Raw genomic sequence first — 19,003 nt, forward strand, 5'->3', positions numbered from 1 at the left:
TTGTTGCATATAGACACTAAACACGTCTCAAAGTGTTGGGATAAAGAGCAACTTTGATCAAAAAAAGTTTATCAGTGTTAGCATAGCACTGAACCCAAGTTAGTTTAAAAAAAAAAGTCATATTACAGTGGTGCTGAACCCATTCTTATACATCTTGAGGGTCTGAACTTACTAGCTGAGGATCCAGTCACTCTTTAACGGTAGCATGGCTTTTGCAATAAAGCTAATGTGTGTCCCCAAGTATGAAGCAGAGTCAGAATGATCTCATTTCTAGTCTATAAGAAAAAATATGTCTATAGCTGTTGTCTTGCATGCACCTAAAATGTTATTTCATAAGGAAGAATTGGGAGCTGCTTAAGAACAGTGTCTCTTTGCAGTACGAAAGGTAGCAGATCAGGGGTTGGTTTGTTTTGAGTTAACACTAAAACATACACGTACTCCTTTTGAAAGGATAACAAATATTTTGCACTTCTGAATGACTGTTTTTTTTCAGAAGCAGAAAAAGTTCCAATAGGCGTTAATCTTAGAGTATTTGGATTTTATTGATAACTTACGTAATTTGAAACATGCAGTGTATGCTCAGGACGGCACCAAGCTAGGACTGTTATGGCTACATATGTATTGCAAATAAAAATCAGCTAGATACTTTGGAACTTGCTCTTGCAGGACTTGATGATAGTTTTCCTTTGGAAGTAATCCTACGTGTTAATAATATACATCACTGGTAAATGCTCAGTTAACTTTAGCATCCGAAGTTTGTCATTAAAATAAAATATGAATGTTTATACTATATTTTTCTTAACAAAACTGTAAACAGAAGTCTCTGTTCACTCATTCATAGGGCATAAAGGAGAAACAAATACTGTGTTAATCAGGTCTTTAATTTTTATTATACAGGAGAAAGACTTAATTAGTAGTAATATTCCTTAAGGCTTTTGAAAGAAACTTTGTAACCATTGGAAACCTTATTATAATACGTAAATGCCAACTGCCTTTGTAACTTCATTTGTAAGGGCACAAAAACAACCAGAGATGATTGTTAATCTTGTAAACCATATCAGGAGAATGTCTGAGAAGCATGTTAGCTCACATTTCCTCTTCTCAAACTCTACTGACATTACTCCTACCATTTGGATTCTGTTCAATTTTTAAATAAAAATAAAAGTAAAAATAATTTTTAGGTTGCTTAGGTTTTTGCTTGTAACAAATGGGGATGCACAATAAATTAACTGCGCAACTACAATGTAAAGAATAGCAGCAATTTGTTTCCCTAGAGTCACAGAAAAAAGTCTATGTTGGAAGGGACTTTTGGAGATCACCTGGACCAAATTTGTCTAGAGAGCAGAGCCTTAGATCTGGCTGTTCAACCCTATACTAGCCCTGTTGAGCTGAGACTTCAGTATTTCCAGCAAGGGGAATTCCACTGCTTTGCTGGACAGCCTGTTCTCGTGGTGGTTAATTTATTTTCTTATATTGAGATGGAATTTTCCCTGACACACTTGTGCCCATGGTCTTTTGTCCTGTCATCATATATCCTTGCAAAATGAGTATTTTCATATTTTCTTTAATTACCTTTTAAATATTGGGCTGTGATTAGATCCCCCACACTGAAACTTCTATTTTCTAGGCGAAGTAAACCCAAATTCTTCAGCCTTTTCCTCCTACATCAGGTTCTCCAACCCTGTAATCATCATGCTTGCCCCTCTTCTGTGCTCTTTCCAGTTTCTCAACATCTCAAACAGGGAGGACCAAAACTAGGCACAGCGTTGCAGGTTTAGCCTGAAAAGTCCTGAGTAAAGTGGCAAAATCACACCCCTCCTTGTACTGGCTAAATTCTTGCTGATGCAACCCATGAAACAATTTGCCTTTGCTGCTGCTCTCACCAGGATCCAAAGGTCCAGCACAATAAAAAGGAGTAGTTCTTAAACATAGCTAGTTTCTGAGTATGTTGGGCTGTTTAAAAAAAAAAAAAAAAAAAAGGGTTCTCAAGTCCTTCACTTTGGAATGAAGTGTTTTGTGCTATATTGAGCACCCACAGATTCCATTAGTGTCACAGAGGGCTGTGTGTCCTGATTACCTTTTACAGTCAGGCTGGTCTTATGTGCCCTAAGTAGAAGCCTAACTTTATGTACCAACATTTGAAATGTGGAGGATATCAAAGGTTATTTAATTTTTTTTCTTCCAGCTTCACAATTATTAGTTTAGTTTTTTGGTTTTTTTAATAATGTATTTTTTTCTTGCAATTCACAGGTGTTTTTAATTTCAGCATTGACTCACTATGAGACTACCAAAAACTATAAAATGAAGGTGCATAATAGATTTATTTCTCCTGGTGGTTTATTGTCTAGCTATTTGTGTACATATACATATAAATTAATTTGCTCTTACTGTTACACTGAACAGCATACCACTAGCCATTACATTTGTTCCGTGTTTATTATAATTTTTATGTATTTACAGGTCATTGCCTATAATTCAGAAGGGAAAAGCAGTCCAAGTGAGACAGTAGACTATGCTACTTGCCCAGACAAGCCTGGGGTACCTTCAAAACCGTCAGTGAAAGGAAAAATTCATGCACAGAGTTTTAAAATAGTCTGGGGTAAGAACATTGTCCAGCTCTTTTTAGAGTTAGTCCTCTGTTTTTTATTTATGTTCATATGTAAAAGGCCAGATTTTACTTCAATATACTTCAGTCAGCTGAGCCATCATGGAAAAATGCTGATCCAAAATACCTAGGGTGGCAGTGTAATAGTGTAATTATGTGGGAAGAATAATACATGAATTGTAATAGGGACTGTTACAGAAGAGGACTACAGTTGTTAAAAAATTGCAGTGTTAATTTGTGTACTAAGAAGTTAATGTTACTCTGGCACAAAAAGCAGATGCCATGAATTTTATTTTATTTTTTTTTCAAACGAAAAGGTCCAAGTTTAACTTCTCTCTTCAACGTGTTTACTTTTGATGGATAAATACTTTTATTCATTAGGGATCTTGAGAAACTTCCTTAAGCTTATGGGTTTTTTTACCCTTATGCTGTGAAATAGGAGAAGGAGAAGCAGTAAACCACATGGGTGAAGGTTTTACTTATTGTCACAATAATTAAACTTCTTAGCTAGTTCTGTATAATAGTGTGTTTTAATATCGTGTTCTTTCACAGTAATAATATGAAAGCTACTTGTAGAATAGTACACAGCAAATTCAGTCTTGCATCTTTCCAGAGTGCTTTGCTATATCAGGGTGAAAATTTCAGGTGTGAAATTTGTTCCATTATGGATAACATATAATGTATGAAGTATTATAAATAATCTGATTTGTAAATAGAAAGCTGTCTAAAATACTTATTTATATATAGAACTTGTAACAGTAATTATTATGAACTATAATATTCCTTTTTTTTTCATGAGTGATAATTATGTGAAAAGAAATGCTTTTCATTTGGGGTAAGTTGACTGCTACCTGCCATCCAAAAAAGTGCAGTGTGCCGTATAACAAGTCTCATTTTATTTGGCAGGTGTGATGTGATATGTAACACTTGTCTAAGAGCCAACAACATTTCATCAAGCACACACATTATGCAGCAGTGCTCTTCTGTGTTTAAATGTAAAGCTGCCTTTATATTTGTCAAAAATGTTGTTTTTCCACATTATTTTCATTTTGCTCTTCTCTAAGTCAGCTCTGAGAAAGAGTTGTAGAATTATGTGTCAAAGATAGTTCTATAGTTTCCTGTCTTGTCCTTCAATATCGTACCAAGGAGGACAGTGAAATCAATTTCTACTGCTAAACTAAAAATTTACAAGATTAAGTGTTCAGTATAGAACTTTCCTATCTGCAGTCCAAATTGCAGGGCCATTAGGATCTGTGTTTTTGAAACCATAATCAGGCTGCCTTCAGACTAACCGAAACGTTTGCTGTGGCATTTCCCAGGTGCCTGATTCCCTCATCACACATCATCTGTAGACTATCGTAGGGTTGTGATCTGGCAGCTTTGGATAGTGGAGGATTTGAATGATTTGCAGCTGTCTGAACTAGGATGCAGGATGCTATGGCTAACTGTCCAAAAGAGCACTCGTTTCCAGTTGGCTGTCAATGTTACCTTTTTCTAATTCTCCCCAAAAGCCACAAAACAATTTGATTTACCTTGTTTTGTTGGAATATTGTTATTTTTGATAGATCCGCCAAAAGACAATGGAGGAGCAGCAATAAATACATATGTTGTGGAGATGTCTGAAGGCTTAAATGGTAAGTATTAGGAGTATATGTTGGCATTCAGCTGTGATCTTTTTTGTGTGGACACCTCAGCTATAAATTGTGGGAAGAGTAAGATATGTATTATGATGGGGAATGTTATTGCAAGAAACTGTAATTTTAAAAAATAAGGATGTTGAAACCCACATCCAGGAAATTCTGTTTCTCTGTGTTAGAAAGAAGATACCATAAAGCTGTGGCAAAAGAGATGCTCTGTGCTTAACCTATCACATAGGTGTGTTCTGTTTTGGAAGTCAAGTGATGTGTTCCAGATACGTAAGGGCAAGAAAGGGCTACTTAGCTCTGTTGGATGTGTGAGATGAATAAAACATTAATGTTCCATTTACTGCTACTAAATGAGAATAGTGCTGGAGCTGGAATAAGCATTTCTGCTGCTTGCTTTTCTGTCATTTCATACAGAGGGGAAATTAACAAATTATCTAAATTGGGCATAGAGCTATCCAGCTAAATTATTTGAAAATCTAGACCTGTTAAGTAACCTTACTTGTACTCAGCAGCACAGTCTGAGAATGAAAGTTCATACCTCTCTTGCTGTGTCAGGTTAAGAGTGCATTGTCCCCAAATTGTAACTGTAGTCCTGCCAAAGGTATCACTCATGTTTTTTTCAATACTTAGTTTGCCTACAGCATGTCCACATTAAGTCACTGTTGAAATGAGCTTACCTGAGCCTTTCATGCAGATAGAATGAGCTGTGCACTAAGTTACATTTGTAGCCCTCTAAATTCTGTGATGTATTAAATTGTTGGAGATTTGATATAAAGGCCCCAGCTTCCCAGCTTCATCTCTTTGAGAGAAAGAAAGTGCTGAAGAATTTCTCATTTAGGAATTGAACTGAAAAGCAAAGAATGAAATCAGTGTTCCAGATGGTGCTGGGCCGTTCCAAAATACAAGAACAAGCGTTATCAATTGTAAGCAGTACTGACAATGTGCAAAATGAATAGACAGGATGTAATTGAAAGTTTCTTTTCTGTGGGAATTTTTGCTTTTCTGTCTTTACAGTTTTATTTGGTTATGCTGTTTAAATGTGCTTGCTGGCCCAGTAATAATAACCTTATAAAAAGTAAACTATCTCATATTTAGTGTGAATACCAAATAAGGAAGAGATTCTACTTAGCAGATCTACACAAATTTGCATAGGAAAGCATCTGCGAAATAATTTGATCTTTTTCAAGGAAACACAAAGCAATCCTTTAATTTTTTCTGACAAACACACACTTGGTGAAGCTAGGATACCTGCTGTGGCTGCTACTGAAGTGTGGTAAATTACACGTTGGTTCATTGCACGTTTACTCTTATCTTTCAGGAAACAAGTGGGACACGATATACAGCGGAGCTGCTAGGGAACATTTGTGTGACCGATTAAATCCTGGTTGTTCCTATCGCTTACGAGTATATTGCATTGGGGAAGGAGGACAGAGCACGGTAATATTAGCTAACATTTTTCTTAAATGCAATTCTTTACGAAAATCGGATCCAACAGTTAATAAATATTGTTAGAGCAGTAATTGTACAGAATGGCCTAGCAATATAGCCATTTAGAACCTCAAAGAACTCCCAGTATTGATGTGCAGTGGTTCAAATTTCTGCCTACTTCTTACAGAAATAAATACGAAAATTCTTTTCTGATGCTATATTTTGCTTCAAGTGATTTTTCTTATTTACTGAAACAGATTCTGTGTCTTTTCCTGTGCAACATGTTGATAAAAATGTCTTTTCTCAAGGCCTAACTCAAGACAGCAGTGTAAATTTAATGTTTTTAACATGATCAGTGTAGTAAACTAAGCAGCTTAGTCAGACTATAAGAAATTCATGTGTTCTTCATCCGTATGGAAGTCTCCTGTAAAGATATCCTTGTCCATAGCCGCCTAGTCTTAAGAAAAAATCCACATTCCTTCAGTGCTGGCACAGCTATGATGCTTTCCCTCTTGCCATAGCTCAGCTTGCTTTTTTTTTTTTGTACAGGGGAAGGAGGAAGGCAGTATACCTCTCAGTTACCTAGCCACAAGTGCACATTTGTCCTTGGAAACTTTCAATGAGAGCCAACCTCCTTCCCCACATTAGTTTAGAATAAGTATTATTTGAGTATCAAGGAGATGGTAACTTTCAGGAAGTCCTAATGCTTTTTGAAGGTGTCAGAATTCAGCAGAAGAATAGTAAATAAAGCTGTAATGAAGCCTTTTCTGCAGCTTGCCGTGGTTATATGCCTCCTGAGAAACATTCTGCTTTTTATCTAGCATCTGTTGCTCAGTGCAATAATACATTTCAAAGGAACTGAAAAGCAGCAGATTTTCCAGTCTACTCTTACTGGAACATACATACACAGGAGTTGTGAGATGAGACTCTGAGATGCATCCATGTTGTAAACTGTAAGGCTTATCAGCTTCAGTCCAGAAACAGGCATATTTGTTCTGTATCGCACTGAAGATAATAACCTGTGATCAGGTCTGACTCATTTCTGTCTGTATCCAAAACAGACAATGCTATCTGTTGCATGTTGCTATGTACTTTTGTGCACACTTGCACAGTACATATTACTAAGTAATTGAAAAAGTTGAAATCTTAATTGTATTTTATGGCATTTGATCGTCATTTCTGCCTACTTTGCTTTCTGACAGGTTCTTGCACAGGAAGAAGTATACAACCCTTAGAGTGAGGTTTTAGAAACCATTAAACTACAGTTTAATGGAAAAGAAAATGAGTTAACCCTAAATAATTCATATTTCAGGCTTCTGTAGTAAGTTTGAGTTTATACATAACTTTTTTCTTTTAATTTAGCCCTTTTCATGTGTAGAAATACACAAAGGCAAAGGTTAATTTTGCCTATTGTGTGATCACTGCAGAATGTTTTATGTAAATATTACAATAAACACCTACCAGGTCAGTTAAGCATCTTCATGTATTTGAGGATACAGTTCAAGAAATGGAAGGTCCTATTTCTGATTCAAGGATATGTAACATATATGTAACATATATGTAACAAATAAAAAGTTACAATAATTGCTAGTGCTTGTTTTGGCCTAGGTGACTTCATTAATCTCCCTTTTCCTTTGTAGGCATCTGATTCTTTACTGGTGCAGACACCAGCAGTCGTTCCAGGTCCATGCCAGCCTCCAAGGCTACAGGGTAGACCAAGAGCAAGAGAAATTCAGCTGCGCTGGGGTAATTCAGTTACAACTGTTCCTGAGTGTAAGGGATCAAAATGTGTTGTGTGTTAAAATTAAACAAGTTTTTCTTTCTTATTTTTAGGACCACCTCAAGTAGATGGTGGTTCACCCATTACCTGTTATGGTCTGGAAATGTTTCAGACAGAAACTGATGAACACAGAGAGGTTTACCAAGGCTCTGATGTTGAATGCACAGTAGGCAGCCTTCTTCCAGGGAGGATATACAACTTCAGACTGCGAGCAGCTAACAAGGCTGGGGTAAGGAGGTAGTCTGAAATGAAATTAGTTGCAGAAAGTGCAATTGATGTTGAACATCTTTTTTAAAAGAAGCATTTTAGAAGTGATTTTAAAATGAGGATTTCCTAATGTAGATTAATTTGGTTCACGGAGCTTATTGCTGGGTGGAAACAGTTAAACACCAGTTTATAACAAAGGGATTCTTAGATGTCGGGAAGAGAAAACAGCTAATTATGTCTTATACCTGAATTATAGCATTGTGAAAAGGTTAGGAAATGCTAAGTACTTCATCAAAGCATTGTTGCAACTTGAATATTCTCATGTGAAGTAAGGTAGTGAACTGTTTTCTGTATGCATCTCCGTAAATGGATTGTTCTTTATTTTTATATCTGTTCATGTTCTAGAACATAATCGGCATTTTCTGTTTGTTTTTTTTTAATGTTTAGTTTAACTTTTGAGTACGTGTTTTCTCAGATAGAAGGATATTTTCTCTTGTTGAGAGAGAAAATATCTCTTGTGTTTAAATCAATTGTTGCTGTAGCACAAGCTTTATTTCATGATGTGTCCAAAATCCTGATTTAAAAACAATGCAAGGCAGCTTGCATTTGTTTGATAACATTTGCTTCATAAAAACTATCATCACCAGTTGACATTGTGGAGAGGTCTGCAGCTTAAGGCTTTAAAGGACTGACCTAATTTTTAAATCCCCCAAAGAGCAGTTTATAGATAGAGCATTTTTGGAATCCTTTTTTTTTTTTTTTTTCTTTTAGATAAATACAAATAGGCAGTTACAAATAGTGTTCTGCTATGGTGTAGCAGATACGTAACTTCAAAAGAAGGGGAAAATGCTTCTGAATCCTTTCGCCTGAGAGTTTGAAGTGCTAAATTTATTCTGATTGCATTTGCTATAGAAACAAGCATTGCAGCTATTCTGGAGCGTAGTCAGATACTGAAATAAATCCACAGTCCACGGAGATTTATTTTATAATCAAGTAATACAGAGTTTCAGGCTGCTGTTACATGCTTGTGCTATGGAAAACTGTTATTTAAGAAGCAGTAATATTATTATTTCCAGTTAGTTATATCAACTCTCTTTTTAATAGTTTGGACCTTACTCGGAAAAATGTGAAATTCTTACAGCGCCTGGACCACCAGATCAGTGCAAGCCCCCACAAGTGGCATGCAGATCTGCTGCATGTGCCCAGGTGTCTTGGGAGGTAAGAATGCAATGTTATACATACTGTGTTAACAGGATTCTCCTCTGCATTTTTAAGTCCAACTTCAAAAGCTTAAGACTATTTCAATCACATTTTTAAACATGCTTACCTGATTATGCAGTACTTGGTAGGTAAAACTTTAAAGTAATTCATCATATCATTATACAATAGTTGTAAAACAGCAGTCTGTGGATTCTTGAGATCTTACTTTATTCTTTTGTTTAAGAGTTTTGCTACAACTGCTGCACTACATTTCTGAGTGATGCAGGCTCTTCTTAATTTTTTTTCTTTAATGTAGTTATGTTTCCTCAGAGCGAATACATCCATGGATTATTGTACATACGTTGTTTTTATAAGCTGATTTAATTTTATATAATTGCATCAGTAGTAATGTAGCAAAAGCCTCACAGACTTCCTATAAACCCATAGTATTTAGATGGCTGATTAAAAAAAATGCTATAGATAAAAAATTAAGGTTGTAAAAAGGAGGATTCTCTCTGGCAATACTGTTTAAACACAGCTTTTCAATGGCTTGAGACGGAGTCAATCATCTGAGTTACAGAACTGTACTGAAAAAAAAAGATTAAACTATTGAACTATTGCTTATGCTTCCTACTGGGTATCTCAAAGCCCTGCTGGGCTTTCCTTAATTGTCTACAAGGCAAACCCTTTTGAAGAAATGTTCAGGTAAGATTAATATGACCAATTTTAGATGTTGACTTTATAGAATTGCAGAATAATTAATGTAGGACTGGACCTCTGGATGTCATTTGATTCAACCCTCTTTTCAAAACAGAGATAACTTCAAATTTAGCTCAGGTTTCTCAGAGCCTTGTCCAGTCACATTTTGCATATCTTCAAGGAAGAAGATTCTGCAGCCTCACAAAACTGTCTCTGGGCTAACTATTCTGGTGTAGATTTTTTTTTTATGTCCAGTCAAAATGTGCTTTAGTGCAAGATGTGACTGTTGCCTGTTGTCCTGTTACTGTATACCTTTAAGAAGTAATTGGCAGCATCTTCTTTGTATCCTCCCAGTAAGTAATTTAAGTAAGATCTTAACAGTAAGATCTTCCCTTAGCCTAATCATCTTAATATAAATAAACCTTATCTTTTTTGCACTCCCCTTATGGTGGCCCTCCACTGGGCTTTTTCTAGTATGTCAAAGTCTGTCTTGTGTTGGGGAGCCCAAGATAGGACACAGTACTGGGGATGTAGCCTCAGAGGTGCTGAGCAAAGGGAAATCATTACTCCTTTTAGCTTTCTTGCTGCTCTTCTGCTAATACAGCCAGTATGTAGTTAGCCTTCATCAGGCACACATTGCTGACTCACATTCAGCTTGCATCCAGGTTCTTTTTTGGTAAGCTTGCTCCTCAGCCTCAGTATAGTTCTGTCCCAGGTCCAGGACTATAAATTTGCCTTTGCATTAGTTGAACTTTGTGAGGTTTGTATCAGATCCTGCTTGCTGAAATTGCTCTGATAGCTGTACCTTTCAGCATATCAAACACTTCCCACCCAGTTTGTCATCCCTGAACTTGTTGGCTTCGATTCCTTGATTTCTGTTAAGGTGAACTCCACTACAGCTACAACAGCAATAGTGGTAACATTGAGAAATGTCTCCATCTTCACTGTCATATTGCACAGCTATCTACAGCTGCATCAGTTCTCTGACCGAACACTTCTCATTGTGAATTAGAGAACGGAAGGGGAGTCTCTGTCAGTCACATCAAATGTTATCCTTTGAAATGCTGTTTATATTCAGTCAATTATTTTCAACTAGCCCAATGCTGAAAGTAGGGAATATTCCTCTTTCAAAGGAAGGGGAAAGCAAAAGACATGCTTTGGAGCACTTACTCCTCATCTTGCACCTCAGTGAGATGGCTGTCTTGGAATAGTTAGCCCAAAACAGCAACAGCGTTTTCTTTCAGTTTTCTTCATGATCTAAGAAATTTTTTTTGTTAATATGGGGGTGTTTTTTGGCTGTTTTTTCTTTATTACTTCATTGACTACTGATATCTTCCTGTAATCTCATGTCGTAGTCTGACATGTCTGGTACACGTGATTTGAACTGTACCCTCTCAAGACCACCATCTCGTGCCGTCAGCTGTTTAGGTTTCTAAGCTAAATGCTGCATGCTAGATTATGTCTGTATTAATGCAACTAAAATCACAATTACTTTGTGTACGTTAGTCAGCAATAATAAATAGTGTTTTTAAAGTATAGATAACTCAAGGCTGGTAATGTGGTCTGATTTATTTGAATCGTATTAAATTAAAAATGAGGGAGGAAATCAGATGGTAACATTCCTGTGAAGTTTAGACCTTTCTGCCTCGCTGTGGTTTAAAAAACAAAATAAAACTTTACCTACAGTCCTGTTGATTTATAGAAAAAATAATACAGGTGTGGTGAATTTAACTTCTAGCTTTTTTTGTCCATTTTAAAGGTTCCAGTGAGTAACGGAGCTGATGTAACAGAATACCGACTGGAATGGGGTGGTGTGGAAGGATGCATGCAGATCTCTTATTGTGGGCCTGGGCTCAACTGTGAAATGAAAGGACTTTCGCCTGCCACTATATACTATTGCAGGGTTCAGGTAAAAATGTAAAACTAACGTAAAACTCTTGTTAGTGAAATGTGGAAGCGGAGATATCACCCCTGCTGTAAAAACATGGCCTACTTTGCATTTGCAGGCAGTGAATGTTGCGGGTGCAGGCCCTTTCAGTGAAGTAGTGGCATGTATGACTCCAGCATCTGTACCTGCAGTTGTGACTTGTCTTCGGGGACTAAGTGAAGACGAAGTGGAAAGTCCGCACTATTATCCTTCCACATGCCTTGCTATAAGCTGGGAGAAACCTTGCGACCATGGATCTGAAATCACTGGCTACAGCATAGACTTTGGAGATAAGCAACCAATAACTGTTGGGAAGGTTCTGAGCTATTTTATAGACGGCTTACAGCCAGATACAACCTACAGGTATGTTGCGCAAAGCTACTTGAAGCCTGCTGTTTCTCCCACAAGAGCAGATTCTTTGTTTCCATATAGTTTTTCATTGTCCACATTACTCTCAGAGAAGCATTAGTACCTAACCATGGAGCAAAAAGAAGCTTTGTAATGATGACTTTCATAAAAAGATGAGCTATGTTGTTTTTATTTTCTTTCAAGAATGTTTCATTTTAATTTGGTTATTGTGGTAGATTTGTTGCATCTGTTAATGCATCAGCTTAATTGAATTCAGGTTACAGGTTCAGATTCATAACCATTTTTGGACAGGTTCCTTTATAGATAGATGGTTTCTAATCTGTTTGTGAAGGTAAAACCCATCCAAGGAAGGACCATGTGCAGTCTTTGTTGACTGGATTGTCTGATCTAATAACAGCTCATCATATCTTGCAATGTCATTTCTGCAGAAATACCGTGTATTTGAGTGGCAGTCAGCATAAAGAACATTGGTTTGAAAATCTATCAATCAATTCGAAATCTAATTGAAGAATTTCAGTTACCAAAATCATCCCATACGTTTGACGTAAGAGATACTGAAAGATATTAATGTAGAAATCCATAATTCTGCCTGAAGGGATGCTACATTCCTGTTAGAAACACGCATCCTCTGTGTTAAAACTTAAAGTCAGTCTTACTGAAGTCAGAGTTTAAGCTCACACTGATTTCAGTATGATTAGGGTATCATCTGGGTATGTAATTTTATGAATCCTTAATGTTAAAGATTTTTTACTTCTTTTTAACGCTGATTGAAAGACTAAAATGTTTTGTGTGCCTCATAATTACTTAGCAATAATGCTGGCAAATTGAAGAGCTGTTGCTCTCAGTGTCAACAAACTGAAAAATGAGAAGTTTCCACTGCAGAGGTACTTCTGTGCTTCTACCCATAAAAGTGCTTTTACAGAATACATCTTGGACTGTCATCTCTTCGTGCAAATAAAAAATTGCAGATATTAACCTTGGTTCTGGGCTATAATAAATTAATATAATGTTAAATATTACTATAGTGAAGGAGAAATACTTATCCACAAACCTACACACACATTTCTGTCCCAGTGTTTTGAAATTGTGTGGCTGATTGTTTCAGAATAGAATTACTGTGATTACCTTTTCCCAGTTACCTAGATACTATTTTAGACATGCAAACCTTAGTCTTTGAAAAATGAGATTTGACACACTTTACTATCTATGGCTACCTGTGAGATCGGTAGAGTAGCATTGTTTTCCATTGAGTACCCAAAAAAATAAAAATTATCCCCGAATCTCAAGGTCTACAAACCCCTCAGCCATGTGTCCTTCGACTTCTCATTACCCCTCTCCCTTTCCAAGCAGACCCAAAGTGGCGTGTGTTTGCTGACACCTGGAGGTATGTTACCAGTGAAAACAGCATTTTCTAAGAGAGGTAGCTGTACACCCACCATCCCTTTATTTTTACATGAATCTGCTCTGTTCTAAAAAGCCGTGAACATTTTCCTGTAGCCATCCTCAGACTCACCTGATATAATAGCCAAAGCTATGGATCTGCATATTTTGGGGGTGGGTTTTCTTTTCTTCCCCTCATCTCTCCAGGGTGAGAAGTACAAAGCTGGTAGCTCTTAGCAATCAAAAATTTTGGTACAAGGCTTTGCTGCAGGATCAGGAAGATGGACTGTTATTGAAGTAGCTGATAGAGCTTTTGTATCTTTGCCCTAACGTGGATGATGCAAATATGCTAATATATTTTATTTTGAATCAATCCAGCTCCTTAAAATGTGGCAAGTAGAATGACAGTCCTGCATATTCATGAGCTTTTCAGAGCATAATATTGAGAAAATTCTTCATCATAGAAAGTAATGTCTGTACAGTGTCATTATTCTCTCCTGAATGCGAATGGTGGAAATAACCAATTACTTTCTAAGATCTAATTTCTAGTTAATTTATTCTCTTTCTCTTTGAATACTAGAATACGAATTCAAGCCCTAAACAGTCTTGGAGCAGGTCCTTTCAGCCACACCATTAAACTGAAAACAAAGCCTCTTCCCCCGGATCCACCTCGCCTGGAGTGTGCTGCATACAGTTCTCAGACTCTCAAGCTGAAGTGGGGAGAGGGAACTGCAAAAGCATTAACTGACTCCATTCAGTACCACCTTCAAATGGAGGATAAGAATGGAAGGTTGGTTTTGGCGTCACCTTAATCTGCTCAGTATTATTGTCATCTGGTGCTTGGAAATTGTAGTATAGGGCAAAATTCCATATGCTTTGCTTAATTTTAAATAGAGGTAAGAGCTGTTCTCATGTGGCAAGGCAGAAGGGCTCTACTGTTCTGTGCTGCAAAGTACAAGATTAAAAACTTCATAGCTTTTTGTTTACAGTTCAGTATGAAGAGTTTAATGAAATGTTTCATAGCGGCATACTCTTCTCTCACATTTTGTTAAGTATTTTGTCATAGTATTTAGTCTAATCTGTCTTGTGAATTTTATATATTTGATATTGGAAGGAGTGAATTCTTTCTCTGCTGTCTTTACATGCAGTTATTTCTAGTAGAAAATAAAGCCATCATGTAGTACAAATTATTATTTTAAGGGATCCTTTCTCTCATGTTAAATCAGGATGTAAGCTGAGATGGTTGGACCCATGACCATTTAAGTGTATTAAGGGAAAGCTGCTAAAGTGTAAATAGGTAAAATCTAGTCTGCCTAATTTTGAAAAGCTAAGGATGTTGGGGGAGTAGATGGCAGAAGGAAAATAGTACACGCAGTTCATTGGGAGGGAGAGAACTACTATCTCCTTTCTCATTTCAAGCACAGAAGGGTGCCTGAAAGTGCTTAGGATCATTTTCGCCAAGAAGCAGTCTGTAGTACTTCGTGGTAAAAAGAGATTTTATTGCAGAGTCATGAGAAACAAAAGCCTAACACTGGAAAATGAGCTCATTGTTTTATAGTGTCAGAATTACAGAATACTGTTGAAGTCTGAAATATTTTGGGGGTTCTCATCAGGTTCTGGGAAATGATGGACATAAATTACAAGACAAGACAATAATCTGGCTACTTCAGAAGTCCTTTTCTGTATTTATTATAAGCCACCCTTTCCATTTTCAGGTTTGTATCCTTATACAGAGGACCATGTCATACGTACAAAGTACAAAGACTCAGTGAGTCAACGTCATACAAATTTTGTATTCAGGCATGTAATGAAGCTGGTGAAGGTCCCCTTTCTCAAGAATATGTTTTCACTACTCCCAAATCTGTTCCAGCTGCCTTGAAAGGTAAAGATGTGGGGTTTTTTGGCTTTTGCAGTGTTTTCGGTTTTATTTTGAAGGTGGGTGGAGTGGGGTGGGAATTAGAAAGATGGACATTTGGTGGTGGTATTATGTTACCTGTAGAATGCTAAGCTGTTTTCACAGTGCGGGTAGAGACTGTAAGATGGTGTACCTTTAATGTAATTGCCTAAAGCCTAAAATATTAGCTCCAGAAATGAGGGACTTGGGATTTATAAGTACTTTGACATAAGAAGGTTTATACTTACAATCCTTGCTTACCAGGAGAGAGTGACCAGGCCGTTGGAGTAATTTGAGGTCAAAATTCTCTCTGACACATTTAGAATAATTGTAAGCATAGCAGCCCATTTTCTTGCATGAGATACACATTTGCGGTGAGCAAATTTTACTTGCTTTTTGTCAGAGGTTACTTAAACTAGCAAGAGACCAATGTATCGTTTGTTCCAGAAAACATTGAAAAAATACATTTGAATATGAATCTCTTGCTTCTCTAAGACAAAAAACAGCACTTTTTTTTATACAAATCATGATAATGTGATGTTAAGTGACAAAAAACGGAGCTTAGTTGTTCCTTTTGTGATCTTCCTTCAGCACCAAGGATAGAGAGAATAAATGATCATACGTGTGAAATCACATGGGAGGTTCTGCAGCCCATGAAGGGTGATCCAGTTATTTACTGCCTTCAGGTCATGGTGGGAAAAGACTCAGAATTCAAACAGGTAGGCTATATTTAAGTTGTTGTATGTTTCTTCAATTATTGTTTTCAATAAATAGTTTAGATCTAAGATTACTGTGTTAGTCACCATGTGTGGTGTTTTTACCTTGCTGGGCAGCTGCGCTCTATCATAGCTGAACTTTCACACCCCTTCCTCAAAGGAAGAAGGGAGAAAATACAACAGAAGGGGCTCAAGGGTGGAGATAAGGACAGGGAGATCACTTGCCAGTTATCATCACAGACAAAACAGGTTCAACATTGGGAGATTAATATAATTTATTGCCTATCGCTAACAGACTAGAGCAGTGAGAGACTAAAACCAGGCTAAAAACTCCTTCCCCCCATCCACCCTCTTCCACCTCCTCCCCCTGAGCGGCGCAGGGGAACAATGGGCAATGGGGGCTGCAGCCAGTCCCTGACGCTTCGTCTCCGCTGCTCCCTCACGGTCACTCTCTGCCCCTGTTCCAGGTGGGGTCCCTCCCACGGGATGCCGTCCTTCCCGAACTGAGCCTGCGGGGGCTGCCCACAGGCAGCAGCTCTTCAAGAACTGCTCCCACACGGCTCCGTACCACGGGGTCCATCCCCCAGGAGCAAACTGCTCCAGCACGGGTCCCCCACGGGCGGCAGCTCCCCCCAGACCCCCTGCTCCTGCGTGGGCTCCTCTCCACGGGCTGCAGCTCCGGCCCGGGGCCTGCTCCTGCGGGGGCTCTCCATGGGCCGCAGCCTCCTGCAGGCCACATCCACCTGCTCCACCGGGGGCTCCTCCACGGGCTGCAGCGTGGAGATCTGCTCCATGTGGGACCCATGGGCTGCAGGGGGACAGCCTGCTCCACCAGGGGCCTCTCCACAGGCCGCCGGGGAACTGCTGCTGCATGCCTGGGGCACCTCCTGCCCTCCTGCTGCACTGACCTGGGGGGCTGCAGGGCTGGGTCTCACTCCTCTCTCCCAGTTGCTGCCACATTGTTTTTTTTCTTTTCTTTCTTCAATCTGCTCTCCCAGAGGCCCACCCAGCATCGCTCCCTGGCTCAGCTCTGGCCAGCAGCAGGTCCCTTTGGAGCCGGCTGGAGCTGGCTCTGATCTAACATGGGGCAGTTGCTAGACCCTTCTCACAGAGGCCACCCCTGCAGCCCCCCCTGCTACCAAACTCTTGCCACGTAGCTTTTTGTTACTAAATTATATTAGGTAGTGTCTCCTAAAACTATTCTCAAAAGAGAGATGAATAATATAAATATGTCAGTAAGTTGCAGCCTCTCTGGGTAATACTGATGTTTGCTAAATACAACTTGACACCTCAAGTGGTGAGGAAGTTGTCTGCTAATGGGAAGAACTGGCAAAAAGAAAAAACAGCAAATGGTACAGAATTAAGACTTATAAAAAAAAAAAGTTATAATTGCACTAAGAGCTCTTGAAGAAGCTGAGCAATATTTTGAAAGGTCTGACTTTGTAAATCACACTTCTCTATAGAAAACTGCAGATAGGAAAGATCCCTAGTTATGCAGAGTAAACATTCAGGTGTAGAAATGCTTGTTTTTTTGTATAACTCAGTTATTAGTTTCTTACCAGCAGATTTCAGTAGTATGGCATGCTCTAACTTCCAGGGTCAAGCAGTTGAGAGTGTGTGTTGATTTCAGTTTTGATTATCCAAAGATGCAGTTTGAAATACCAAATTACAAATTAGTCTGCATTTAAAAGGGGTTATGCGGTGCTTATTTAGCTTCCTTATAAACTGCCTGATAATTGACATGGAATTAGGCTTCTAAATTCTGTTTCACACTATTAAGCAAGCAGGTTTCCTTCCAGAAAGGAAGCACAATTAGTTCTGATATGTTATAATTTTATTATAGGCCAATATTAAATAAGTGTTGCCTGTGCTTTGGTAGATTATAGGCCTTAATATTTTCATATATTGTAACTTCTGGGGAAGAGGACACTGAGGGGAGGCCTTATCGCTCTCTACAACTACCTGAAAGGAGGTTGCAGTAGGGAGAGTGTCAATCTCTTTTCTCAGGTGACAAGTGACAGGATGTGAGGAGACAGTCTCAAAGTTGTGCCAGGAGAGGTTTAGATTGGATGTTAGGAAAATTTTCTTCACAGAGAAAGGTGGTCAAGCATTGGAACGGGCTGCCCAGGGAAGTGGTGGAGTCCCCAGCCCTGAAGGTTTTTGACAGACATGGATGTGGTCTAAGGGAACATTGTTTAGTGATGAGACTCGGTAGGTCAGGTTGATGGTTGGGCTTGATGATCTTGAACGTCTTTTCCAACCTCGATGATTCTGTGATTGTAGTGTACTGCTGTCCATTTATTACATTTTTCAATCTAAGCTGACCTGTAATCCAAGGTGTTTGTTATGTTGCCATGTAAATATTCCTTATTGTAACTCTAAAATTGCAAATGCAATGTTAGTATGTAAGTAGGGTGCAGTCAGTGAACTTGCTTCTAGAGATGGATTCAAGTCATGCTTTGATTAGCGTCGTGCATTGGCAAATGAGCTGGACAAGTAAATAAAGGTTACAATTGAAGTCTGGAAATAAGAAAACAGAACGAGGTGTATGATTCCTTTTGCATCTCCAGAAGAGGTTAGCACAATAAATTGCAATAAAATGAGAAGAGTAGTTTGCAGAAATTTGTATGGAAGCAGTCAATAAGTAAACACCATGCAAACAGCCCTTAAGGTACTTAAACATGGTGGTGAGAACTTTATCTGACGTGAACAAAAACTGATCTGCCTCATGGAGGGACATCTATTTGATGCTACTTACTACCATTTCCCTGCAAAAATTTAACTCTTCTCCTCCCTGATCAGGCAGCTGAGTTCCTTGTGTCGTTGCTCCCTACATGTTTCAGACAAAATGCATTAAGAATCCACTATTTGAGCTGTATACATCGATCAGGCCCTTAAAGGGGTTATGAAACAATCCTATAAATACCCCAGCAAACAAATTTGAGGTAGAATTAGAATAGAATGACATACGTTCATAGAATTACAGAATGGTTTGAGTTGGAGGGGATCTTAAAGGTCATCTAGTTCCAACACCCCGGCCAAGCGGTAACTTGAGGCAAAACCCAGGAGACAATGTGCTGAGAATAGTAACCCATGCCAGCTGGCATGGCTGTAGCTAGAGTACAACAGAGATTCATTAGAATGTTTTGAAT

General features: G+C 38.4%; 1 protein-coding gene across 5 annotated transcripts in view; it reads left to right on the forward strand.

Moving 5' to 3' along the window:
* Positions 1 to 19,003, forward strand: part of FNDC3A (fibronectin type III domain containing 3A) — a 119,912-nt gene that overhangs the window by 94,983 nt on the left and 5,926 nt on the right. For all 5 annotated transcript variants that reach the window (XM_035553293.2, XM_035553294.2, XM_035553295.2 and 2 more), the window contains 11 exons: positions 2,461 to 2,599; positions 4,171 to 4,239; positions 5,570 to 5,688; positions 7,320 to 7,425; positions 7,513 to 7,688; positions 8,771 to 8,884; positions 11,325 to 11,474; positions 11,572 to 11,855; positions 13,822 to 14,031; positions 14,957 to 15,123; positions 15,727 to 15,854. In XM_035553293.2, coding sequence (XP_035409186.1) covers positions 2,461 to 2,599; positions 4,171 to 4,239; positions 5,570 to 5,688; positions 7,320 to 7,425; positions 7,513 to 7,688; positions 8,771 to 8,884; positions 11,325 to 11,474; positions 11,572 to 11,855; positions 13,822 to 14,031; positions 14,957 to 15,123; positions 15,727 to 15,854 — 1,662 coding nt within the window. The remainder of the gene's footprint in view (positions 1 to 2,460; positions 2,600 to 4,170; positions 4,240 to 5,569; positions 5,689 to 7,319; positions 7,426 to 7,512; positions 7,689 to 8,770; positions 8,885 to 11,324; positions 11,475 to 11,571; positions 11,856 to 13,821; positions 14,032 to 14,956; positions 15,124 to 15,726; positions 15,855 to 19,003) is intronic.

The sequence above is a fragment of the Cygnus atratus genome, chromosome 1, assembly GCF_013377495.2.
Source record: "Cygnus atratus isolate AKBS03 ecotype Queensland, Australia chromosome 1, CAtr_DNAZoo_HiC_assembly, whole genome shotgun sequence".
Taxonomy (NCBI): domain Eukaryota; kingdom Metazoa; phylum Chordata; class Aves; order Anseriformes; family Anatidae; genus Cygnus; species Cygnus atratus.